Consider the following 27,430-nt stretch of genomic DNA (forward strand, 5'->3'; position numbering starts at 1 on the left):
CTGTGAGAACACTTTTATGCTGAGACAGTACAGTAAACACAGCACGGCCGCTCAGCCACTTTACAGGAGAGGAGGGTCAAGGTTATGCTCTGATCTCTCAAACACTCCCACTGGAAATATATCATAACAGGCAGCTCATGAAAAACAAACCACAGGTCCGAAAAGGAAAAATGAACAACAGATTAAACGTTCCATCCAGCGGGTCATCGACACTCTGTGAGGTCCAGTTACATTTGGTTTTGTTTTATTTTTATACCTTATGTTATGTCTCTGAAATGTCTGGTGCCTAATGCAGTAGAGCTGAAGAGAATACGTTAAGTCCACACTTGGGGGCTGCAAGAAACTATTATTTTCAAAATAGGGGGAAAATTAATAGTTTGTTATAAAATGTAAGGTTATTATCAATATACTGTGAGATATGAGATGATAAGGCACCAAATCCTCGCATTTGAGGAGAAAAATGTTAAGGTTCCTTATTTAATTTGCTATAATAAGTAATCTTTTTTTTAATATTTGATTAATGCTATAAATACTACTGTTTTCTGTTTTATAAGAAGACAAAAACGAATACTGGAAAAAAATAACGATAGCCTTCTTCTGTAAAAAAAAATTAATTTGAAGAGGTGTGAGCTTAAAAAACACACAAAACTCCCATCATGAAAACCTGAGCAAATAAAATCAAATTGATGATGGTCATGGCTAAAAAAACAAGAATTTCTCCTTTTTCTATTTTGCTTTAACTGACCCTTTAAGACCATCAGACTTGTGGAAACTTTACAGCAACCAGCGCTGCAGTTATTACTTATGAGAGGGGATCAAAGCTCTGCCCTGTGGTAAAAGATGGATGACGGCTTGTGATTATACAGTTCAGCCGAGTGCCGTTTGACTCTTATTTCAGGAAAATGAAGGAAGGATTGTGCAGCATGATCTATTTTTTATAATGTGTTTGTACCTTCATGCATAAGCTCAAGTCTTCAAAGTCAAGTGCTCTCCAGAGTCTGATAGTGTAGCTCAATTTGAGCAATATCAGACCATGCGAAGAGGACAAACAGAACGATGATGCAGCCGCTACAGCAATGGGAGGAGCTCGCTCCACAGGCTCCTGGCTGAGAGGACGGTGTCTCTTTGCTCAGTTGTGTGGTTTTAGGGAGGCAGGCTCTTTGCCCATGTCTGGTGTAACTGTGAAGCATCCAGTTAAAAGGAACCATATCATGCAGAACAATAACAGCCTGTTCCCTCTGCTCTCCTTTACACAGAGCAGATTCAGGATAGAGGGGAAGGGCATCTTTCCAGTTCCTCTGTATTTATATCAGCTGGGATAAATGGAGGTGAAACGTCTGGCCACCGGCCAGCGGGCAGGACAATGCCTTCTCCAGTCAATGACATGTCCCGTGTTTGTTACAATCAAGTCATTAAAATTTCATAAGTTGAGTGCCTCTTTGTGCTATACGAGAGAACATGGGAGCATACACACATCAGCAGAGAAGCCATTTTTTCTGCTGAATGGGAGTGGGAAAGAGGCACAGTGTCTGGTTATTCCTGCTAACCCATCAGTGACAGCAAGGGATGAGGGATGATGGGAGGAATGTCTTTGTTGGGGCTCTGGCAACCGCTGGTGATGGATTGTTACCAATTGTTCCATTTGGCAGCCGGTTGAGGGAGGCCAAAAACTGCCTGAGCTCCCTTCAGCCAACAACAGGCTGGAACTGGAGAATTGATTGAGGGAGTAAAAAATTCCTCAGCACATTATTTTAAATAATCTCGTGTGAGTGATGGCTGAGGGCCGAGGGAAAACAACTCCTCTCGGCACTCGAACACAGAAGGGCATCGATGTCCTGCAGGTCTGACCGCCATTTCTCATCCAAAGACGGGAAAAAAAAGCTCCAAGGCATCTCAACAATCCTAAAGCAGGCCAGGATTAGTTCCTGCATGCTGCACAAACATGCATGTGCCAACGGCAAATTAGATAATCAGTTTGATGTAACACATACGGTGCAATCTCTCCTTTATAAAATGCACCGTTTACACACATCGAACATACCAGTCACATTCACATACCTGGTGAAATATCCTGGAAAAGTGATTTCCATATTGTGTACTGTAAGGGCCCCATGTACTTGGATGTCGGGAAGTCTTCATATGTCAGGTTGGTTTCATGTATCTTCCCTTTAATCCTGGGGCAGAAAAACAGATCAATAACAGTCTAAATCCAATTTGTTGCTTTTCACAAACAACGCTGGTCCTTTGTCGATGCTTCTAGTAATTAATCAGCTTTGTGTCTTTGAAATGTGCAGTTATTGGTGTTAAACAACTGACAAACTGCGTCATGAATCTCAAGCAGCAGAGATGAATGCGTCAGTGGGGAGGACAGAGGAGGTTAAAGCTCTGATGCTGTAACAATATGAATGTCCACATGAATCACACAGCGTACTCCTACATATCCACGTTCACTGCACTGGAAATCACAGTGGGGGGGGAAATCAACACAAAAACATGTTTTAAAAGGGAACAATGAAAAAGAAAACTGAAGAGGAACATGAAAATGATAAGTGAAAAGTTAATTCTTGGGGACCAGTTATTGTATATGTATCATATTGATATTCTTGTCAAAACTGTAAGTACAAGGTAGTCAAGTAATGACAGTGTGTACCACTACTATGTCTTTTCTCCAACGGTGAAAGGAAACTCTTCCCCAACAGGAGGTTTTCAGTTCATTTATCACTTATTTGTAGCTTAATGTTGATCATCTACAGTAACACTGATTCAACTGTTATGTTTAGTGTAGTATAATCACACTTCTTTACCCAGTCTTAGTATTTTTTTACCTTACTACTACCCAATTTAAGGAACATATTGTTAAAAAAAAAAAAAAAAGCTAACAAGTAAAGATAAGCATCTAAATAAGATGAGCATGTCATTAGTTCCCAATGCAAATGTTGATTTTCATGTTAGTCCAGTAATGATCCCATAATATGTAGTAATGAACATTTTTCTAACTCCAATAATCAATTCAGCCTTATTATGAAGTGCTGCCACGTTCAAGATCTTGCCATATGAGGTCAAACGTGTTGTGATGTCTGAATCTGTCAGTCTCGCTAGCACTATATTGTACCTCATTAAGCAGCTCTAAGTTATTAACTGTTCAATTAAATTGTGCTCAAGAACCCCTCCCAGATTAAACAGCTGCTTTATTTCAGGCCTAATACTCCATCTGTTCAGGGATTAACTACTGCTGTTGCTCAAATCTCCACTTTCTCCAAAATTTTAGCAGCTTCAGATACTTTTGGCAAAATGAGGAATCACCATCTTAACAAAATAATGTGGTTGCTTATGAAGTTAGAAGCAGTGTTCATAAGTGATAAAACCCAATCTTCCTTGGAGCAAATTTGTCTAAAACCCTGTTTCTTTTCTTACTGATCTACAGTTGGGCTGAATAATTTCATGAATTTAGATTGTGACTGATTTTAATTTGTCACATGATCTACTTTTCAGAGGGTTTGTACAGATTGTGTCATTAACAACATAAATAACAGCGCTGTCAAAACTTTTCTACTCGGCTGACATCCACTTTAAACACCCCATTTATCAGTGTAAATACGGTATTTTACAGAGACTGTCACACTGTAATATTAATGACAGCAGCACAGAGAATTTATTTCACTCCATTTATAGAGATACTTCAGAGACTGCTCACATTAAAATGTTTGGTTTCAGTCTGCACTAACTTGCAGAGTTTGTGTAAAGTGTCATTTTGCTGCTGCTGAAGAAATTATGAGGAAAAATTACCTTAAGTCAGTCAATTGATGATCCGGCTTCTGAATTCCAACACACAGTGAGTCTAATTTACACTGACAAATTTGTGTTATAATACTGTGAAAACGCTTTTGATTCATTATAGTCACGCAGGGAAAATTAGGCCATAACAGTCTAAGTAATTAATAGAAACACTACAGCGGTATACACAGAATAATGTCACTAGTGTGTACTTCTAGATAATACCAATATGGTAATAGTTTTTGTCAAAAATGATGCACAAGTGCAGAGTTTGTAGTCAGATAACAGCAACAAATCACACAGCCTTCGAAGAATAAAGGAAACTAAAGGAAAATTTATGGTTTAGTGGAAATTCACTACAGTTGTGCTCATAAGTTTACATACCCTGAAAGAATGCGCATGGGATGGTCTTGGATGTTCCAACATGATAATGACCCAAAACACAAGGTCAAGTTGACCTGTCATTGGCTACAGCAGAAAAAAGATAAGGTGAAGGAGAGGTCATCTCAGTCTCCTGAGCTCAACATCATTGAGCCACTATGGGGAGGTCTCAAATATGCAGTTCTTGCAAGAAAACCCAAAATCTTCAAGGAACTGAAAGTGTTTTGCCAAGAAGAATGGGCAGCTTGACCATCCGAGAAAATGAAGTGCCTCATCCACAACTACCACAAAAGACTTCAAGCTGTCATTGATGTTAAAGGGGCCAATACAGAGGATTAAGAACAAGGGTATGTGCACTTTCAATAAGGGTCATTTGGATAGTTTCTGTTGTCAGTATTATTTAAAAAGAGCAAACACATTTGTTTGATAATAAATGGCTTCACCCAACCACTAGCCATGAGTGAAAGAAAAGTTTTTGTATTATCATTCATATTCTCTCAAAAATGGCCAAAGAATCACAAATTCTGCTAAGGTATGTAAACTTTTGAGCACAACTGTATATCCTCCAGAGATCCAGCAACGCATTTGTCCTCTGTAGGGGACAAGAGTTTCACAGCTTTATTTAAAAAATAAAACAAAAACACTGTCCACTGTAAAGGACATCCTATAGAAAATATAAAACCATATCTGAAAAAATGAAATCAATCAAGACAATTTTACATATATATATATATATATATATATATATATATATAAAAAGCCAAAACCTTCACTTTCCTGGGTCTTCGGAGGATAAGAGAAACTTGTGATTAAGATCATGGATCGTGATTCTACTTCTTCATTCAAATTATCATTTGGCCGGATCGCCCTGCCCTCATCTACACACTATTAGTAAACTTAAAAGGGTGTGGAGCACCTCTCAGATGTGACAGCTACTCCCTCCAGGAAATCGTGTCGTCCTGTCTCGTTGAGGCGCTCCTGCAGGATCTGGATTCCCTCCTTGACGTCTCGCAGCTGCTGACTGTAACGCTGGATCTTGTGCTCGATGTCGGCAAGTTTGCGGGCCGTATCCATCTCCAGCTCCTCCAGCATGCTCTTCTGACGCTCACGCAGGAAACGGTGAAGGCGCTCAAATGCATCACCAATAGTTGCACGGAGACTTTTGGCTGAGGACTGGAAAACAGCCAAAAGATGGATTACTTAGAATAACCCTGACAACACCATTTATTACTGCCATTACAGAACTGTGGAATAGACTGCTCTGTAGTTAGCTCTGTGTGTTAAGCATTTCAGTCAGACCAGCCTCTTAATTAGACATGGGTCAGTGATTCAGGGGCTTACAAAGTGCTTTAAATTGTGTTGATATTACATTAACATCCACTCATTGATTTAGCTGGTACATGTATTGATTGTAAGTGGCTCTCTGAGAACAGTGTGTGTACAGCCTTAAAGAGAGCAAAGAAGTTTAACTTTTACACTGTTAGAGAACGTGTCTAAAAGGATGATCAGGTAGGGGTCCAGATGACATCCTGGGCATGTCAGCTGATTAAGACAACAAACCAGAAGAGTGTAAACTGGAAGAGACACAGTAGGAGTTTGCAGGGGTTGGCGTACAGACAGCTGTAGAGATGAAGGAAAGGCTGAAGAAACTGATTTTTAGCTATGGAGGGAAGATGGGAAGCTGGACCTCAAAGAGAATGAATCATCTGAGAGTTAGCAGTCAGAGTGTCAGGGAGCCAGAACAGAGGGGTGTGACGTTAAAATCCAGTTAGAAAAAAAAACAACACGAGGCTTTAAATTTGAGGCGCATAAGCAAAGCAAGGACTAGACTTTGGATTTTGGTCAAACTTGTCTTTAACAATTGCAGTTCTACTTAAAAGCTAAACTCGTGTTTGCACATAGTCTCTCATGAAATTCCAACATCAACTCATCAAAGAGTAATACAAGCCTAGTGAAGCACAGGGACATTGATCTAAAGAAGATTTTCAGATAAAATGTGTTTGTATGAACATTCATTCATGGTTGAAGCTGATTTTTTATGCTGGAAAATCCCATCACCACTCTAATCTTTTCAGTAGTTGGATGTAGAATCTGTGATCTGAGATTTAATTACACTTGCCTAAAAATTCAATCAATCTCCCCTCACACAGCAGGTCTGTTATGCCTGTTCTTTCACAGACCAGAGGCAGGTATTCTCACTCTGCCTGTGGGAACCTATTAAGATGAATATTTCTCTACAAGCATGAGAGGTATGACATTCAGAATGTCTGAATCCCAGACCTCCTACCTAGTTAAGAGTTGAAAGCGGATAGTATGGAGGGGGAGGACTGCAGCAATCCAGCTATCAGTCTCAATGACGTGCCTCCTGCTTTGGCCCAGTGCACTGTGATGGCACAGAGAGGGTGTCTGCAGCCCTGGGAGACAGGGGGCTGACTACCTTTCTGGAAAGCATGTGATTATCAAGTGAATCCCTGGCAGGCATCTGTACTGGACCCATTGTCTATCCTCTAGTGGGAGACCCTGCCGAGCACATATGAGCTAAATTTTGCAAGGCAGCCGCATCTAGTTAAAATAAAAACTGATCTACAGCAGTGACTCCTTCTCAATCATCCAACACGGAAAAGCTATGGCACAGTTCAGTATCAATACAGCCAGAGGAAAAAGAGCTTTAAATTTACTAAGAGATAGAAAGAAATAAAACATGGAGACATTTCATTGTCAGTTACCTAAAAGCAATAAAGACACCGAGATCAATGTAGTCACAGTGGGCCCTTTCCCAGGCAGTGCACTCTGTGCAAATGGATGTAAATCTAATGAGATCAGCCCATTTCCAATGAGGGCAATGAGGAGTGGGGGCAGCTGAAAGACCTGCTTTGAGCAGTTAGGTGAGTCAATGGAGGGACTGAAATGGACAGGTCTGGCAGCAAAGGGCCCTGCAGTGCACTACTCACACAAAAAGACGAGTGAGGCTGCACTGACAGCAGGTGTGAAAACAATAACATGAGGAAGAAGAAGGCGTTCTTTAATGACAAATCACACTGATGGGTGTGACAAGTCTCTGCCAGACACCCTTTCATGGTCAATACCATCAATGTCACTGTAGAGGAGAGAAAAGACACGTGTGCTGGGTAGGGGGGTGCTCATACTGAGCTGATGCTCAGGGTTTGCTGATTAAAACAAGGTGTCAAGATTAAAGAGCAGCTCGATAAACCAATTTACGTGACGGAATTTAACTGTCAATCCAAAGCAGTTAGTGAGGAAGAAGAGGGATAATCACTGAGAGAAAGAGTGCACACATTAAAGAGACCTGCCCTTTATTCCTGACCGCTCAGACAGATTTGGTATGAACTTGTTTTACTAATTGGCTGTCACTGTCTCCATCATGCAAGGATGTCTTGCTTCTGTTATTATCCTCACAGTCTGGAAATGATGACTGCGGATGGCATTTACAGTTATAATGACTTTTTTTCACGACAAAATCAGCTCCAGCTCCATCAGCTCTATCAAATCTATTGTGAACAGCTGCAACAGCCCACACATGATTGATAATCAGTTAAATTCACACTAGATCTAGTGAATGTTTAATTTTAAACCCAAATATAAAAAACTGATTTTTTAATGATAGGGATAGATTATTAATAACAAGCTTTTGAACTGATTAGTTGGTCTATGGAGGAGAGTTAATATTGAAATGATTAGTTGTGTAATTAATGTCAAAGATTCCTTATGTACCGTTTCTTAAATCTGGGGATTTGCTTATTTTCTTTTGATGCATTTTAAGGCTGAACATTAATCAAATCACAAGATCAGGCTGTATCACAAAAGACTGCAATTTAGAGGGCCAGATTGAGGAGGATTTATAGTGATCAAATTGCAGATATGGAAGAAAATAAACACAACCTCTGTTGCATAACATTTAAGATTTAGTGATTCTTTCACAAAATTGTGCAGCTTTAATTCTTCTTGTGTTTTTAGAACATTGAGAGGATAAACCAAGACATTATTTTAGGTTCTAAGCATCAATGAGGGACATGATGTCTCCCTACGTTCATTTCAGAGATACAAATATCCTCCAATGCAGCTACAGTGACAGTGACTTCTGCTTCCTGTTGTGTAAATCCCAGGTGGTTTAAAAGAATAAATGTTCCTGTACCTTGGTTTCAGTGAGTTGTCTCTGCAGGAGCTGCAGGGCCTCAGTGTGTCCCTTCTCACTGTCCTGCAGGGTGGCCAGCTGCTCCTTCATCTCCCTCTGTAACACCACAAAACACCAACAAAACACAGGTCAGGGAACAGTGACTGGATCTCAATAGGACATTTAATTTGGAGGATTTGACTGAGTGATGGATAACAGCTCAAAAACACACCAATTATACTTCATCAACAGCTCAGACACACAGCCTGTTGCACTGAAAGCACAGCTAATACGTTTGGCGGTCAGATACTCTAACTATAAACTCTATTAAATTTATTCAAGTGGTTTTATTTGTGTAGCTTCACTAGCAAGGATTAAACCCTCAGCTACACAACACAAGCGAGGCAGATGGAAAGTGGGATATGAAACAAAATAAAATGAAGTCTCTGGAGATGTTGGGCTGTGTCAGAGAAAACTGGGTCTCATCTCCAGTCAGGCACATGCTGGCAGAACCTGCACCACTCAGCCACCTCCAAGCCTCCCCAAGGCAGGAGGGAGGCTCTGCGGGAGCTGGGGCGGCTGCTGTCACGAACAGCACACAGTCCTATTCAAGTCCCATGTGCCAACAACACAGCCAAATTTGGATTTAGGTTTTAGGACAAAGTGGTTCAGCAGAAACACTCACTTCGGCTGAGGCTTTTGTTTACACAATTTACACAGATTGAAACTCTGCACTTTGTAACAAGCATTTAGTTGATGTTTTAATATACTTTGTGACTGATGGAGTCAGCACTTTAACTTTCCAACCCAAATTTTTAGATAGGTGCATGTAAAGCCAACAACATTTTGTTTAGAGGAAAATGTTACTTGAGTTTTCATGCTGTACATAGTGATTTTGCAATGCAGTTACTGTGATTTACATTTTTCTTTTTTAAACTGGCATACCTAATGGATTGCATGATTCATTAAGACAACGGAAAGATAACATATCACCCTGATGAGAAAAAAACCCAGAAAAAAAAACCCCACCTGACACCCTGAGATAATGTATAGGAGCTGAGTTTCATTCAATGCTGAGAAAAATCAGACACTGACTTAGTTAAACTGGAAAAGAAACCACTGCTACTTTAATGAGCTAGTAAACTATCAACTCCACAAAACATTGTGTGTGTTCAGTAAGAACAAAACATCAATAGTATTCTGATAATAATATGGTAAAAAGAGTTTTGTTTAAAAGAAACTCATAAAAAGGGAAAAAATTCTATCAAGAAAAGGTCACTAGATTAAAAGTACTCCTTTGTTGTTATATCAGTACAAAGCAGACCACCAAATCAAACACAATGTGTCCTGCTGTAAGCTCAACACACAAAAAAGAGAATACAAAACTGTTTATGTGCCACTGGAAATAGCCTTATTTCTCTGCCTTCATTCAGTAAGTGACCTGACACAAGCTTCATTTATTTCAACCCTCCCATTAAGCTGCCCTGCTGCTGAGTCTCTTTGCTCATGTAACCTGTGTGTCGCCTCCCCTGAACATCAACTGCAGCAAAAATTCACCAAATGGGGCTGTCAGCTTAGCGGGGCTGATACAGCAGCCATCACTTAGCTACTGGGGCTGAAATGAACGGCAGAATAGATCTCCACTGACAGGAAAAACACATAACAATATAACCATCTGCTCTAGAGGGTAAAAAGGTTACGGTGTCAGTGGAAATGAAGGCGCCTGATCTCAATCACTAGCTGCAAAATTTAAAAGGAGCATATGAAAGGCTGTTGAAGACGCATGTTTCTTCTGAAGGAGAGAATCATCGAGGCAAACAATGGTTGCTGCAGAGGGGGAGCGTGACTCTCCATGTTAATGATAGGAGTGCGGCAGGCTCAGCAGGCTCTCCGCCTCATCGCTACGCGCTTGTCTGCAGCAGGTCAAAGGCCGCTCCCACACACAGAGATAGACCGATACTGACACTGGCAAAGAAAACATGCTCTTTGGCTGCACATCCTACAACTGACAGGTTAGTGAGGGGTAACTTTAACCGCAAAATCATATAGATTTAACTTAAAAATCACCTGCAAGACTGGGATTCAATTGCCATGTTTTCCAGGAGCTTGGCATCACTCATCTGCATTAGCAAAAGACTTGAAGTCCCCAAACCTTCTCCATAACGTGCAACCATATAATCCTCTTTAATCTTCCTGGAAGTAAACCCTATCTTTTGAGTATCCTACACACAAAGATTTTCTGTCAGGCACTTCTGGTCGACAGAGAAAAAGTCACACCTGTAGTGTCCTTTACTGCACCGAGGCAAGGATTTACATGTAAACTGAATGTGATTCACAGTCAACCATGATGGCAAACAATTATGATATAAAACAAAGAAATGCAACTGGATAGATGTTGGTTTATGCAGCCTGTGTGTGGGTTTGTGTGAGAAGGTGTCTCTCTCCTGTCCATCGCATCTGACCAACGCTAGTCTGACATGACATTTCCCCAGGACGTTAAGTCACAGGAAATGGGGGTCAAGGCTGAGGGATAATACATCTAAAACTCATCTCATCCTGCCATCATTCCCTTCTCCCTCGGCCTCCTCTGTCATGTTAGCAGCTCTCAAATTCAGGCATATAAAATAAAAAGAAATTCAATAATATACCAACAGTGAACATTTTTAGTGTGTGTGTGTGTGTGTATGTGCATGAGGTTTCAAATTCCTCAAACTTTTCTTGCAGCTGTGAGCTTTATTGCATTCAGCAGCTTGTTCGGGATTTAAAAGAGCTTTATTGGCTTCAAACTGCCATTGCCGATGAAGAGACAAACAGAACAACATACAGTGTCACAGCATGAATAATAAAGAATCAGCAGGACTAAGAAATTCCTCTAACACACATGCAAGTGTAGCTTCCAGTGATTTTATTCACGTTCACTGATGATCGTTTAAAGGAAAACTTGCTCCTTCTATATAACTGTAGCGTTGTGCCTTGCATCTGCTCATCCTTAGGTTACAGCTGCAAACCTGAGCTGAGCCCAACAATAACTCATACATACTGTACTGTACGAGATTTCACAAGGACGGTTTGGAATAACCTTCGCTGTGTCGATGTTATTTCTGTCAGGTAGCAGACGTGAAGGGTAAACAGTAAACTGCCAGCCAGCGCCACAGCAGCCATTACACACAGGCACTATGCTTTATAGGCTGCTTGTAATTTAGCATGGAAACATGTCGCCCACACCCAGCCGCTGCTTTACACATCCACGGACACAGGGGCACTTATATACAGTGTGCTCAGGGTTGTTATGATACCGAAAGCAGAACACAAATGTGTACTTATTATGAAATCATATACAGTTACCCAACACTGTGGTGCCATAAAGCCTGGTTTTCCCTATACCATTATAAGACAGAAAGAAGAAATAAATACCAAATTAACATGAAAAGTCCCTATTTCTTTCTGCAAACAAGCTTTTTAAAAGTAGGATTTGTTATGAAATTGCAACAACTATGGAACTTTACTCATTGGATTTGTTTAGATTTTCTGCAGTATTTTCTAGTAAAGTTTGGAATTAGGCAAAATATGCATAGCTTTCAGTCAAATAGCAACAACAACAAAAAAAAAACATTCAAGAGCATAACCCTCCTCAAACCAAAACAAAGCCCTTTATAAAAGATCTGTAATTGTATGATGAAGCAAGCCAATTATTAGGTTTAACACTGCACAAAGAAATAGAAAAAATACATTCATGTAATAGAGCTGACCAATAAATACCATGTTCAACCCTAAACAATAAACACAATAAACACATTGCAAAAAACTTCTTGACATGTAATGTGTAACAAATAATTCTATTAACACACAAGAAATAAGAGAAACCAACAGAAGCTAATGTCATGATAAAGATTAATCATATTAATTCAATTTATTAACAATATACCTGTAGAGCTAACACACATACCATTATAATTTGTTTATTCAGTGTCATATTGAATTTCAGTCATATTCAATGTTATATTATAGAGGTGAAATTCTGCAGATGGTGTGTTTTCTAGTTGAGAGACAGAACTTTCCATTAAAACTATACCTACCGATGTGGCATTTCACACAGCACTGAACATGAACAACCCGCCTCCCTCCAAAGCCCCGCCCCCTTCCCTCTGCCTGAGCTCTGAGGCTCCTCCTCCTCTCACCTGATGCGCGATGGAAACGGAGGAGGAAGCAGAGATGGAGGTCCGGTCCGTTTTGGCGTGTCCGCGGACCCCTCCCTCAGTAATCAGATGCATCATCCACCTGCCGCGGGCCCGCGGCTCCTGTTCCATCAGTAGACCTGGTCTGTGCAGTACTGGGTCAGGGTCTTCACTGCAATGCCCAGGGGATGGGCGCGCGCACTGTGAACGGGCGGCCTCCGCGAATTTTCCGTGGACATTTGAAGTTTTGTAGATCATACAATTATCATCCTACATCATCTTACATTGTGTGACACCATGTAATTGCACCTGTATGAGTCCCACCGTCATAAAAGCTGAGCTTTATGCAGACCTGTTCAGTCCAGTACAGCTGACTTCCGGACTTTTATCTCCATCCTTCATTCATCAGACTCCCGTTTGTGCCCCTCAGTTGTCGTTTCTGTTCATAAATCTGTTTAATCCCTTCCACATGTGCATGTCAGTTCTATCCAAACACATCCTAGACAGTAGACTGTGGTCAGTGACAGGAGAAGCAGTGCCAGTGAAGCGTCAGATTCAGAGGGACACATATCGGATGTGAGACGGAGATAATGGATCGGATGCTGGACGGCCGTAATGGATGATTGACAGGAGGCTCAGTCAGGTTTGGCCAATTATTTTATTCGGACCGACTAAAATGATTGGTCAGACTTTTATCAGAAATATATGAGAATTAAACATTTTTGAGTTTCAATACCTGGTGGATTTCTTTTACATTTTAGTTGACACACACTTATTAGGAGCATTTTAAGATGACAAAAGAAAAGTGTAAAAATGCCGCATCATACGGTATAGCTTTAAGTGACCACAGACCTTCCCGTCTTATCAGCAGGTGGCCCTGAAACATGACAGTATGTGACGTGGCAGTGGTTGGTCAGTGTGTTGTCCTGTCCACACAGTGCAAGGACCCTTTCACTAAACTCAATGCCAAACTGTGCAGCCTGAGGACACTGACACAGGCTGCAGTGAAAGAACCAACAGCAACTGTTTCCACAGAAATACCTGCTGTTGTATGAAGTTTTCTGGGTTTTATTTTTACAAAAATATTTCCGGCCTATTGCTTTTTTTCCCACCTAGTGCCACTCAGTGCAATGTTAAAATGCAGACTGAGGTCCTCTGGGAATACAATGCAATGTGTAAGCACTGAGTATATGTGCTTAAATTATTATAGAGGTCAACATGGACATGTTTATGCTCATGAGCTGTGTGAGAACATTCAGTGATGTGAAGAATTTGAGGTCTGGCCCCGGGTCACAACCAAAACAAAAAACTTCTAAAGAAACAAAAAACAAAACCAGAAAAATGCTGTCTCAGTTTGAGAACTCTGGTGTGTTTATTCCAAGAAATCAAATTGAGCTCAAGCTGCGCCTTCCATCCCGGAGCCTTGTTTTGTGTAGCATCAGCAGAGCCTGCAGCCTCTCCAGGGGGACGAGCGTGTCCCTGCAGCCTGAGCTCAGCCAGCAGAGCAGGCAGAGGCCAGCTGAGCTGACTGAGCAGGACTGGCTGGAGGACAGAGACACATATTTACCCCCAACATCTGCCCTGTCGAAATGAGCACAGTCTGTACAGTACGAGGCCATGCAGCTCTGGAGAGAACAACTTCAGAGACCAATTCACACACCAGGACAAGTTGTATACAACTGCAGGAAATGTGAAGATGAAATACTATATGTAGTGATTTTTATCTAGATCAAAGCCAGTAAATACTTTTTTCATTATCAGTTACACTATTCAGTTAACAGCTACAGATCAAAAAGAACTTTTTTTTTCATCAGAAAGCTTGATAATATTTTTCTTGGCTTGCGTTAACTCAATCAACATCTATGAAAGTATTCAACTATGTGAAAATGTTAATAAATTTTGTGTGTGTGTGTATATATATATATACATATAAATACACATATATACACACACACACACATATATATATATATACACACATATATATGTATATATGTACGTGTGTGTGTGTGTGTGTGTGTATATATATATATATATATATATATATATATATATATATATATATATATATATATATATATATACACGCACATCTGATCAGTAACAGTCACTGCACTTACCACCAAACATATAATGTATGTATTGAAGACTTGACTTTAAATTGATTGATTGATGGCCAAATGCAGAACCCAAATCACAAAACTTGCAATGTTTTGATTAAGATAAAATGTGTCAACAACATACCACTATAACTGAATTATTGTAGTGTTACAGAGATACTGAAATCATAAATCAAATTCTGCAGATATAGGGGAAGTGACTGTATGATTCCACTGAATATTTTCCAGTGACAAACATATTGTCTTCATTTACACAGTATTTAAATAGAGGTGTATGTACTTGCATTAGGGCCATAAACTGGTGTTTCCATGAACTGGTTTGAAGAAAATAAACTAGGCTACATAATGTCATCAGAAGGTGGTTGTGCAGGATACAACACACATGCACAACCACTGAACATAGAAGTAGAGCAACCTGTGGCTGTTTTCCATACTGAGCAGCTGTAATGTGTTTTTCCACATACAATGCTGAGGAATAACTTGGTCTCCTCATTAGTCTATACTACCTGCTGTGCTATCACAAATAGATCAATCACACGAGTTTCATGTTTGTGACATCAGTATTTATTCGAAAAAAGTGTTTCCATTTGTCGCTACTACGCATTTACTCTGTAAGAGGCAAAAACCACCTCAAATTTGCCAAGTTTTTTAGACATACACCATTTCCATATCTGTTGAACTGTGAAATTTCAAGATATGTATTAAATAAGCATATGGAAATCACCTTCTGGCCTTAACCTTTGGTCATCAAATTCAACTCAGAGCATCCTTGAATGTAAGTGAACGTCTCCAAAATTCTGTCATGTTTTTTCCTTAGAACACAAACAAGGGTCAGAAAAAAAATGGACATACAGCCTAACATATGTAGGGACAATCCAAAAGCATAACGCCTCCAGCAGTGACAGTAACCGGTGCAGAGGCATAAAAAGCAACAGGGATGAGTATAGGTATGGTTTCTGGCGGCCTCCTCCAGTCCTCTGAATATAGGGCACGTCATGTAAATGATGAATGCTCAGAGGCTGCTGCTCCACTTCCTGGAGCGAGGAAGGGCACAGAGTATGCAAATGTATCACCTCAAACATGAATAGCTAAGGAAAAAAAGAACACACTGCATGTCAGTTTTAATATTTTTATCCTTAAAATGAAAAAGATTCATGGTGTTTGAATTGCTGACAAAGGTCTACAGATTTTGCACTTCGCTGCAGGAGCAGTGAGAACAAAGTGTGCAACATCACTGTGGCTACAAAATCGTGAATGTCTGAGAGTTTTTAAGGAAGTCAAACAGGTCCCAGAGCTATCAATGCCAAGTCTGATCATCTACATTGCACAGGACAAGCCATTTAAAAGGAACAAGGGGTTTGTTGTTGGCACTAGAGTAGAAATCTGAGAGGTATGGGGTGATAAGGGCAGGGCTGCTGCTTCTGCACCAGCCTGACAGATGCTACTCAGAGCTTCAGCTTCAGTCCGGAGGCTCATCTTTTACCACCGACTGTGTCCACCCCGACATTCAATTAAAGAGTCGATTCTTCACACTTCATCTTTGAAAGGTATTTGACTGACAGCCTCATCTGAAATTTTTGTTATTTGAATACATTCCCACTACAGAAAATCATGTCTGAAATGCAATCAATCAGTCATGTCAGGAGTGAGACATTAAAATTGGAGAGGGCGATATATCATCTTAACAGACAGCTGATGAAAGAAAAAGACACGGATATATTAAAATGTACTTGCTTTAAATCCTGTCAGATTACACAATATCCCAAATGAACCATAAATATCTGGTTTTTCCCTTCTTAAGGTCAGGCACACCATCACCTACACCAAATTAATGTAAAATCAATGTGGTCAGGATTAAAAACTCACTAAATGACTTTACCTACATCTAATGGTTGCAGTCGGTCTCCAGTGGACTTCTTTAGCGAGTTATGTTGTTTAGCTTTTTGGATTTTGTTTATTTATTATGTGCTCTAGTTTTGCAAGCTTTTGCAGATAGAATGATAATAATAATGGCCTGAAATAAAATGAAATTACATGCTGCAAAACAAGCAATAAAACGAGAGGACAAATATTTTAAATTACAACCAAGCTGTCTTGTATTCAGCAGAAAAAAACTGCCTTAGGGTTAAGCACATTTGTCTGTCTAGATTTCTTAAAACTAGAATAAAAGTCGACGCGATGAAAGACCATAACAGATCTAATTGGGAAAAAATGCCAAAATTTACTAGTATTATGAGCAATGAAAAAAATAACTTATTTTACATAGCATGTAATATTCTTGCATGAAGAAGTTGAGTAAATAAAATATAAAGAATAAGAATAAAAAAACAACAAATACTTCACCTGGTTTATTTATACTTTAGATATTATACTTCAGAGTTCATTCTATTTTTTCCAACTATGTATTTACAACTGTTTTTTATACTGTGACTGTTGTTTTTACCTTTCTAATTCTTTTTTCTATAAATCATACATTGAAGTGGTCTAAGCCCGCGAATTTCATTGCACATGACTATTCTATTCTATTCTATTCTATTCTATTCTATTCTATTCTATTCTATTCTATTCTATTCTATTCTACATGTTAAATCTACCTCAGTATTAGATGTTTTTCTTAAAATGGAATTATTTTTCCAGCGAAAAACATGCTTGACAAGATTAGATTTCCTTTAAAGAAGACATATCATTTTCAAATAATTTTCTTGAGATTGCTTTTTTGTGGTGTACATTTTTATTAATGTAAGTCTTGTGGTGGAACGAGAGGGTGAGGACCTCTGCTCCAAAATGAAACCAAGGAGGAAGTACCTTGAGTTGTCATACCGCTGTCAGCCACAGGGGTTAGACTCCAAAAAGCATTGGCTCCCATAGACTTACACTGAACCTGTTAATAAACTAATTTTATTCCAGGAGTCCTTCCAGTCAGAGTTTTTTTTTTTTTTTTTTTTTTTTTTTTTCAGCCCTCTAAGAAGAAGATATGTGCCAAATGCGTAAACAAGATATGTTCAATCTTTAAGTTATTTATCCATTAATCTGATCACAGGTCAAATAAAAAGATACTTAAAGTCAGTGGCTATAGTGTTTAGCAAAATATCCAACATGGTGACGGCCAAATCACAAGCTACTGACTTGAAAACAGCAGTCTAATTATATATACAGTCTATGTGTGAGCCTCCATACCTGTGTGCCTAAGCCTTCCAAACACTTACAGAAACCACTCCTCTTCCTCTGAACCACAAACTTTAGTCATCTCCAAAAAAGGTTCGTGAATAACACTGGTCTACAAGGTAACCTTTGGAAGAACAAACTGTACAGAAACAAAACTAAACAGAGGCACAACAGACAGCTCTGTTGAACTGTATTTCCTGCTAATACTATTATCTTTTCCATTCTGTGCAGTGACTTCAGTACGTGAACAATGAGTAAAAACAACCTGAAAATGACCCTTAAATATGTCCGTCTGCCAGTGGATTCTAACCAAAACCCAATACATGCTCGTGTCATCTTTGAAAAAGCTTCTTAGGATTAGTCAAACCTCTAATAGTCAGCATGTTTTCAGTATAAAATCATGTCGCGTACGTCAGATACACAATCATGTTGTTGCACGGCAGCCAACGCCACACGACAGGAATAACAAACAGATTTGTTAGTCTCTGATTCGTCTTAGTGGCATGAGTGTGTCTGGAAGCTATTCTCCTGTAGCTGTTGTGTATGCACTATGCAGACATGATAGATACAGCTCACCAGCAGCTCCATGTGACCAAATAAAGTGTGGTGTCTGTTCCTCTTTCGCTGAGCTGCCTGACATCAAATAAATATTTGGGCTATGCTTTATTTTTCAACTCACATTGTAAAACACACTGTTTAAGACACTGGCAGCATGCTTCTATGAATTATAAGTACAGCCTCCAGTCAGGGTTTATGTTATTAAATCCCCTCATGATTTCCAATAATCTACTTTTAACAGACAGAATTATCACATTAAAAACACATTCCAGGCTTTGCTCAACCAATGAGTAGAGGAAAAAAATATATATATACAGGTATTTTCTTCAACAATACTGACCAGTTAGGTAGGTTATCTTATACCTATTGTCTGTTTTAGTACCTTCAACCAGATGCAATCTTTCTTTTCTGTAACTGGATTTTAACAAAAACTGATAAGTCTATATGCGGTTTTCATTTTATACATTACAAAAATGAAAACCTATAGAGCTGAAGGTACCAAAAGTGGACTGACCAGCAGGGACCTGAGTCTCTAAAAAATTAAACCCTCTGGAAAGGCTTCTCTTTTTTGCACATTTTAGAGAAATCACTAATGCTGACAGTGATAAACTGCATTTTTTGCACATAAAAACAGCATGTGCTTTTGTAAAGATCTGATTTTGTTATAGCATTTTTTTTTATTTTGGTACAGAACTCACAATTCAATAATAATAATAATAATAAAAACAAAAAACAGATCATTGTCATCAGAACACCTAGTCTGTCTACTGTTTATATTTCTTTTCAGCCGTTTCAAGCCTGTTTGACAGTGGCGGGCAGAGAAGAGACAGGAAACAAAGACAGACATAAGGACATCACATGAAGCTCCTCTAGATGAGATAGGAGTGGTATACTTTTTGGGGTTCTGTAATTAAATATGAATAAGACTAATCTCCTAAGACCCAGCTATGTTTTTTTTGTGTCTACATATGTGGACAAGAATTCCACAGCTTTATCTTAAAAAAAAAGACATTGCAAAGGATATTCAGAGAAAAAGAAATTGAAAATGTATCTGAAAAAATGCATCAATGTGATGTTGTTTTCAGCCTGGACAATTTTTTCATTAAAAAAATCTGAAATTTATTTTCTCCTGGGTCTCAGGAGGTTAAAAGATCTACAGTAGTTTCTACTTTCAACTATTAAAGCAGCGTATGACGTTACTCACCAATTTTTCATTAAATCTGTAAAACCCGAGTGATAGCCTAAGTATTACAAATCTGTTAGTCTTTCTGTGATTATGCACCTGAATCACTTCCCTCACGGTGAACATCTTTAAAGTTGACTCCATCACAAGCAGTCCGTTTTTTTTTGTTTTGTTTTTTTTTACATATCAAATCGAAACTGAAACCAAATCATCATCCGAGCCTTTTCGGAATTCCACACAGCTGCAACAGCAAGAAACAATGAAGCCGTTTCTGTGTTTGTTGCTGCTGTGGCCGTACTGCGGCTGTGTGGAATTTCCATTCCCACAATGTACTTCGCAACCAAATTTCAGAAAAGGCCCGAGTGACATATCAGTTTGGTATGTAAACAAACAGACGGCTTGTGATGGAGTACACTTCAAAGTTGTTCACCGTGAGGGAAGGGATTCAGGTGCATAATCAAGGAATTGTGATACTTAAGCTATCACTCGGGTTCAACACATTTGATGAAAAATTGGTGACGAACATCATATGCTGCTTTAAACAATAATCTAAAAGCATTATTAAAGTGTTTAGAATAAAGAGCTGTGATATCATGTCAAAGATGTCAATGTATTGTATTGTAAAGACACAGTATGAAGTGAATCTATTCAAAACCATGGGCCAATGTGTGACTAAATGCATGTGTCACTGCTGGTCTCCCATGGTGTCAAAAACTAACACCAAGGCTGAGATGAAAATGAATAATGTTAAGAATAAGTTTTCTGAGTCAAAGAAAGTGTCTAAGTGATAAAAATAGAGGCATCTGCTGTGAATTTGGAGTATTCAAAGAGTTGCTGCTATTATTAAGAAAAAATCAGTTACTTCATATGTCCATCACTCTGTTCAAATATTAGAACTTGTTTTTAGAGGTGACTGGTTTCAAATCCATCAGACATAGAATAGCTCCAGTTGGCTCAGAGGGTCAGTCATTTCACAAAAACTTGATGTATACATGGCCAAGGACTCACTATCTGACCAAAAACTGAGCAGTTAACATTTTAGATAAATGTAGAACTAGAGGACATTAATTTTCACTAAGTTTCCAACTCATTTTTAGTGAGGGAAGATATTTTCAGAACTGTGGAGATGATAAGAATGTGAACATGCAAACACCACAGGTAACAAAGTTTAGCTAGTTTGGATTAGCTCCTCCAGTGTCACACAGACTCAGACAGTCAGTCATTGTCACTGTCACTAAAAGATGATCAAGTAATGACTTACAAGTGGAATACTGCAAAGTCTTTTACACATAATTTTCTGATCAGGTTATGTTTTTTACCTCCGCCAAGGAGGTTATGTTTTTGTCAGCGCTGGTTTGTCTGTCTGTCTGTGTGTTTGTCTGTCCGTGTGCAAGATAACTCAAAAAGTTATGGACGGATTTGGATGAAAATTTCAGGAAATGTTGATACTGGCACAAGGAACAAATTATTAAATTTTGGTGGTGATCGGGGGTGGGGGGGCCACTGATCTGCCTTGGCGGAGGTCTGCGGTCTCCGAGTGCTTCTAGTTTTTTTATTTTATTTGTATACTGACTACCCATGGTGGATGAGTAAAACACAATTTCATTTTTATGTGACTCATAAAAATGACAATAAACTAATCTGTTTATCTATCTATACAACCATGACCTCAGCTGATAAAATAGCTGAGGTTGCTTTTGTGCACATGCATGCATGATGCATTCTGCAGAGGCTTCGTGTTTTCGTTGGTGGTTTCAGTAGCTGTGGGAGTGTTGTATTACATGACTGCACCCACTGATTTAATTTTAGATCATACATACTCCTCTTAACACTGATATGTATAAGAAAAGTGCTATTTTATCATTGTGAAGTCTTAATCTACAATGATAAAGCTAGATGAAACCACTGGCTAGTGTGACCTGCTACATTTGATTCTAAAGGAGTGATCACAGTTTCACAGACAACTTTCTTCTTAACTTGATGTTTTCACATTTGTCCATTTACAACTATTTTTTGATAAATTCCCTCAGCAATCTCAAGTTCCAGTCCTAAGCCTCTCTTCAATCTTCAACATCTTTTGGAATGAAACAGCCAAAAAGATTGATGTTGGAGAAGCAAAATGAGCTTTTCATAACAAAACTGTTGGAGGAAAAAAAAAGAAATGACTTTGTATTTCAATAGAGTTTCTTTGTCACTTCAATACATTACCCTGCTGATAAGATGGATGCCGTTGCTTGACTTTTCGTGATTAAGGATGTAACACTTTTTGCAGCACTCTAAACTATCTGACAGCTCACACTTTTAATCTTGAGAAATGTTTGTTGTTTTACAGCTCCAGTTATTGTTAAGTCACAGGGTATAAAAGCTCCTATTAAATGCCAAAACCATAAACAGCTGCAAAGGCAGGGAACCTCTGCTAATGTGAAGCCTGAGTGATGCAGAGTAGACCGACCAGGGCTGAGTGCTCCCCACTGATTAGCCTGACCCTAGACCTAAATGCATTATGGGAAATAAACAAGCTCTCACAAAAACATGGCTAAAGACACTTCAATTGCTCATATATCACAAGAGCAAGCAATTTAGGGGCTATCGTATTTGAAAGCTAATGGGAACATCAATTACTACACAGGCCAAACCAGGGCAACCATGCAAAACTTCTAACGCAAACTTTAGTATTAATTCACTTCTGGTATTTTTTACGTCAGCAGATAACGATTAAAGGATTATTCGACTGTTTTTCCTCACAAATCTGACATTCTGTTGCTCAATCTGACACAATTTTGCCAATCCCAGACTGAGGAAGTTGGATTTTCCCAGGAGCTGCCCACCTATCAATCATCTCTTATTTGTCCAAAACCAGTTTGAGGCCAGAACCACAGGTTGGTGGGTAAACAGAAACAGCCTGACTCTCATTTAGACAAAAGAGGCATTTTTCAGGTAAACATCTTCAGGTGTCTCCTCAATTTCTGGTAGTAGTTTTGGCTCTGAGGGGTCAGCTCTGACTCTGGCTGATTGGAAGCTGTAAATGAGGACTCCTATCAGCAGCACGTATAATTAAATCATCTGGAGCAAATCATGGACACAGGGAATTACAAGAGATTAGAGCTCGCACCGGCCCTGCCCAGACCCCCGAGAACAATGGCCTGTAATCTGTCTTAATTCCCCAGCTAATCAAGCAATGCAGGGCTCAGAGTCTCATGGCTGCAGCAACGAGGTCCAAGAGTTCATGACTAACCTAATATCAGAGTGACAGACAGAACTAAAAGACAGCCCTACATAATAAGTACTCTGTGATCATTCAGCGCTCTGTGATTATTTACATCAAGATCTGGGATTGTCTCTGCTTTAAATCCATCATTCTAAAAATTCTAATTTCATATTCACATCATTGCAGGCTACTTTATTTATAAAAGATTATGGAGGGGAAAAAATAAAATTTCAACACTTTTCAGAGTCTGATGTTTTATATTTAATGTAATCTTTATAGCAGTGTCACTGGTGTCCAGGCTGCTTTCCCTGTTGATCTGCCTCACATTAGGGAAGCCGGGGCTCAGCGTTAAGCCTCACATTAAGCTGCAAAACTTTAAGGACAGCACTTCCTCTTTCATTCACTAACATGGCCAGTAAATCTCTCTTCTTCAGTGACTCTTCCTCTCACAACACGATATGCCCAACCAGTTACAGAACACACTGCACTCCTGTGTCCAGCAGGTTTCCCTGGCAGATATGGTACATATTCTATTAGACTGTCATACAACAGGTATAATGCGTACAGTGATAATGAATCATCAATACAATGCAGTGTGGACACTTTTGCTGGAAAGAACACACCTGACGGAACTCAAAACTTCTTGCCTTCCCACATTTTACAACCTACTTATGCATTTGTAACTGTTTTCACGTGCACATTGCAGACCCTTTATTAAGATAAGCCACTTTCACATGTTAGAAAACATATGGGACATAAAAAAAAGGTGTGCAGGAGGGCAATATAAACATCTCTAATGCACAACAGATGCAGCAACATTTGAGTCACTTAACTTAAGCGCAAGCCAAAGTAATCATCTAAACAAGATAAAATGTTCTTTGAGATGGTGCTCTACGTTCTCCAATCAATGTAGTTGTTTATCTGTTATTCTACCGACAGCATGTGCTGAAGTAAACATGTAGCCTGTCTGCGGTGAGCTTCACTCACCATCAGTGGTAAAATACTAACTGCAGTACAAGCTCCAGCCTTTCGTTGCACTCCTCTAATGGAACATGACTGGTCTGTCTTTCCCTGTGGCTCCACTTCTGCATGAACGCCACCTGCCACACCACCATGACTGGCCGCCAAGATGGACAAAGTCATTGGTTTGTGATGGGTAGGTGGTGGCAGGTGATGAAATAGGAAACCTTCTTACTCTAAAGACTTGGTTTTCAAACAAGATCTGTGACACGTAATGAGGCACATACCTCAGAAACAACAGCTATCAAACAAAGAGAAGATAACAACACAGGGAAGAAAAGAGGCAGAGAGATGGAGCTGCCAAAGGAAAAGAGAGCAGACAGAGGCAAGCCACAGGGGAGATGGCAGCCGTGGGTGCCCTTGAAATTGCCTGACTCATTACTGCAGCAGCACGGCCATGCGTGGTGATGGCAGCCTCAGAGAGCTCTTGGCTGGGCTCTGACATTCGAAGAGTGAAAGACAGTCCTGTTTTTAAACCACCAGAGAAACACTTCAAAGACTAGCATGCTGATTCAAACACAGCCCTGCATTAAAGCGAGGCAGACGAGGAAAATGCTAATACATTTTCATGATTAACCCTGGTGTCTGTGGTGTGATAAGAAAGGAGTAAGAGGAGTGTTAATTGAGGACAGCACACAGGTGCGTCTGAACACAGTGAATGGCAGGTCTGTGTGGGTGACCAACTCCACTGTACACATTAAATTCCTCAGCAGCGTGGGCTTTAGTCTAACTCAAACCAGCACCACTCCACAGCTGGCTGCTGCTATTCTCTATTCATATACCATTCACAGAATCTATACTCTCAGTGGCAAAGTTCCAATATACATATACATAACCAGGGGCTATACTCTTATTTCCCTTCTTATCTGGTCTTACACTATTGTCAAATGGAGCATGGAGATGTCCCAAAAGCATGCAGACAGCTGGTAGAGTCTGTGTAACCCTGCAAGGCTGTGGTCACAGTCACTGCTGTGGTGTCCACTTTATCTTTGGTAGGACTTTACTGCCAACTTTAGGCAACAGTGGTGTGATAATAAGTGCACAGCTTCATCCAGCTCCAATCAAGGCTACAGCGATTCAGTCAACCTCTATTTAAGATGGCGCCAGCACTCCAAGTGCATGACTGAGGGAGGGAAGTGTAATCTCATCACCATTAACCACGTTGCCTAAAATAAAGGCATTATTTCTCAGAACATAAAGCATGCACTTTGCAGGGTGGAGAATTGGGCTTCCTTAGATAAGAATGTCTGGCTTTCAGGTTATAACCTCATTTAATGAGTTCAGCTTAAGACTGACAACCCAAAAAAATTCAGCAAAACAATGGTGAGACTTCTTGGTGTGCATGGAGAATCTAGTTAAGTGTGGACTGCGGCTCAGTTTAATGTTTTAGTTTTCAAGAAGTTTGAGAAAATGTTGCATTAGGAGTGCTTCCTGCTCTGGTACATTAGGTTTAAATGATGTGATTGGTGGAATAAAACCCCTCCTAATCAGAATGCATTAGTTCCCTGTGAAATCTCTGCTCCCTGAAGCAAATGGCAGAGCAGACGACAAATCCTCCTAGATCCTACCGTAATGTCCTTTACATTGAAAAATATGCGCAAGCTAGCAATTAAGTGCTGGCTGAATGTTTGCCAGATGTGTGTGCATCACCCTGCAGCGGCTGGGATGTGTTTATGCATTACAGATTTGGCTGCAGGAGCAGTTGTAGGGGAAAAGGATGCAAATCAGCAGGAGGTAAAGCCCCCGACGCAGCAACAAGACTCATGGCCTGAGGTCAGCGCTGTGACATGCCAAGCTAAGGAGATTACAGGCTGCCACAGACCAAAGGCTGCCGTCAACAGTGGCCAGCCCAATAGAGTATTTCTGTGTTTGTCAACAGTGATGACGTTTCTGCGGGTGGGGCATAGCTGGTGGCAAAAAGTGACAGGTCCACCATGACCAGGTAATAACATTATGTGGTTCAGAGGCAGAGTTAAGGTTGTGTTAAGTCAGAGTGAGTGTCATAACACAGATATGAACATGACTGTATGACCCCTTCATTCATTAAACACTACATAAGCATTGAGGGATGCTGAGTGGTGTCGTGGTCTAACTATCTACAGCCAGGTTGGTTTGTTGAGCTTAAATGTTAGTTTTACCAACATCAGTCACTGCTGCTCAATATGAAACAACTCATGGAAAATACAGCTGTGTGGTCTCTGCTGTTACTGATTCATCAGTGTGCAGGCCTGTAGTTTCTTTCTTGTTGTTTTCAATTCCACTCCAGGCGTTCCATTTGTACTGTATATGAACTTGCTACCAAATGACAAGGAGCTTTCACATTGTGATGCTGCAATGATTAATTTAATGAATGCATGGATGTTTACAAGGAAATAAATTGGGCTACTTTCGTGATAGCTGTGAAAACTCCAGTAAAGCAATGGTGGTGACACTAGCTTTAATGGACATATACACAGAACATACACACATATATATAGCTAAATGTATTTATAAAGGAAGGCCTGGTTTTAATGAATGGTAGCCTCAGTCTATGTGATATGGATAAAAGAATACTCCATTTGTGAGTTTCCCAATTTGTGACAGTATTTGATGAATGAAACAGAGATGCCAGGGGCTGGATACAGATGCTTCAGTGTGATGAGAAGTGACTCCTTCTCTCTGACTGTCAAAGACTAAAATGAGCTCCATTGTGTGTCCAGCTGGGTCCAATTCAGTCTGTCTGCTTAGTGGCTTTACATCCGAATTAAGCTTCAGACAGTGTCTTCAATGATGGTATTCTGTCAAACTGAAGGTCATTTTTATTTGTATTCCTATTCTGACATAACAAGGCATCTTTATTACTTATTTTGGGCATCTTACTCATTTGCTTTCCCCTATTTTTGCTATTTCTCTGCCACCAATGTGTGCATGCAGCTGCAAGCAGAGTAACAGTGACATCAACTCAAAAATAGTCTCCACAGTCATCACATAATTTAGATGATGGTGGGATGACATAACATAAGCCTATGTACAATATAAAGAATAGTGTGCATGAGTCTGAAGTGCTGTATTCACAGTGTCAGTGGTTCTGATTGAATGAGATACAAGCAGATGAACACACAGCATTTGGTGGCTGACAGGAGGATTTTATCTTTATCATAGTTCATCATGCTATGATATGAATTAAGCTGTCAGATTTTTGCAACTGCAGATATTGAGCCTTGATTGCCGTCATTGTCGCACTGATGGAAACCGTGAAACACACTGATCATCAGCGTCTGAAGACAGATGGGTGTGGGCAAGGTGATGGAGGATATGTCTGTGTCATCCTGCTTCTAGCAAATGGTGAAGTAAGAGGATGACGAAACATCAAGGCAAACTTTTCTGGAAAACATAGTAACAGTAAAGCATTATTACTCAGATATCACATCAGTGCATATTTTAGTATTTTCTTAAGAAAAAAATGACTCTTTGCAGCAAATTAAACATCCGCCTCTGCACCTTTGTGAACCTTTCTTACAAGGAATTCAAAATTTACTAGAATGACAGAGATTATGAGTTATATCATTGTCACTGAGGTAAATGAGAGAACGGCACACAGAGAGACTGAAGTAGACTCTGTGAATACATATCCTGAACACCAACATAAGAGGCCAAGCTTTGGCTCTCGACCCACCAAATCCTTTTCACTTCATCAAACTTTCCCACCGTACAAAAACTCTCAGGTTCATTTTG

At 39.7% G+C, this 27,430-nt stretch overlaps 1 protein-coding gene across 4 annotated transcripts in view; it reads right to left on the reverse strand.

Annotated features, from left to right (window-relative positions):
• Positions 1–27,430, reverse strand: part of trim62.1 (tripartite motif containing 62, tandem duplicate 1) — a 35,739-nt gene that overhangs the window by 3,196 nt on the left and 5,113 nt on the right. For all 4 annotated transcript variants that reach the window (XM_030134109.1, XM_030134110.1, XM_030134107.1 and 1 more), the window contains exons 3-5: positions 8,309–8,404; positions 5,072–5,328; positions 2,059–2,174 (exon numbers count right to left, since the gene is read on the reverse strand). In XM_030134109.1, coding sequence (XP_029989969.1) covers positions 2,059–2,174; positions 5,072–5,328; positions 8,309–8,404 — 469 coding nt within the window. The remainder of the gene's footprint in view (positions 1–2,058; positions 2,175–5,071; positions 5,329–8,308; positions 8,405–27,430) is intronic.

Source organism: Sphaeramia orbicularis, chromosome 5, assembly GCF_902148855.1.
Source record: "Sphaeramia orbicularis chromosome 5, fSphaOr1.1, whole genome shotgun sequence".
NCBI classification, from domain to species: Eukaryota; Metazoa; Chordata; class Actinopteri; order Kurtiformes; family Apogonidae; genus Sphaeramia; species Sphaeramia orbicularis.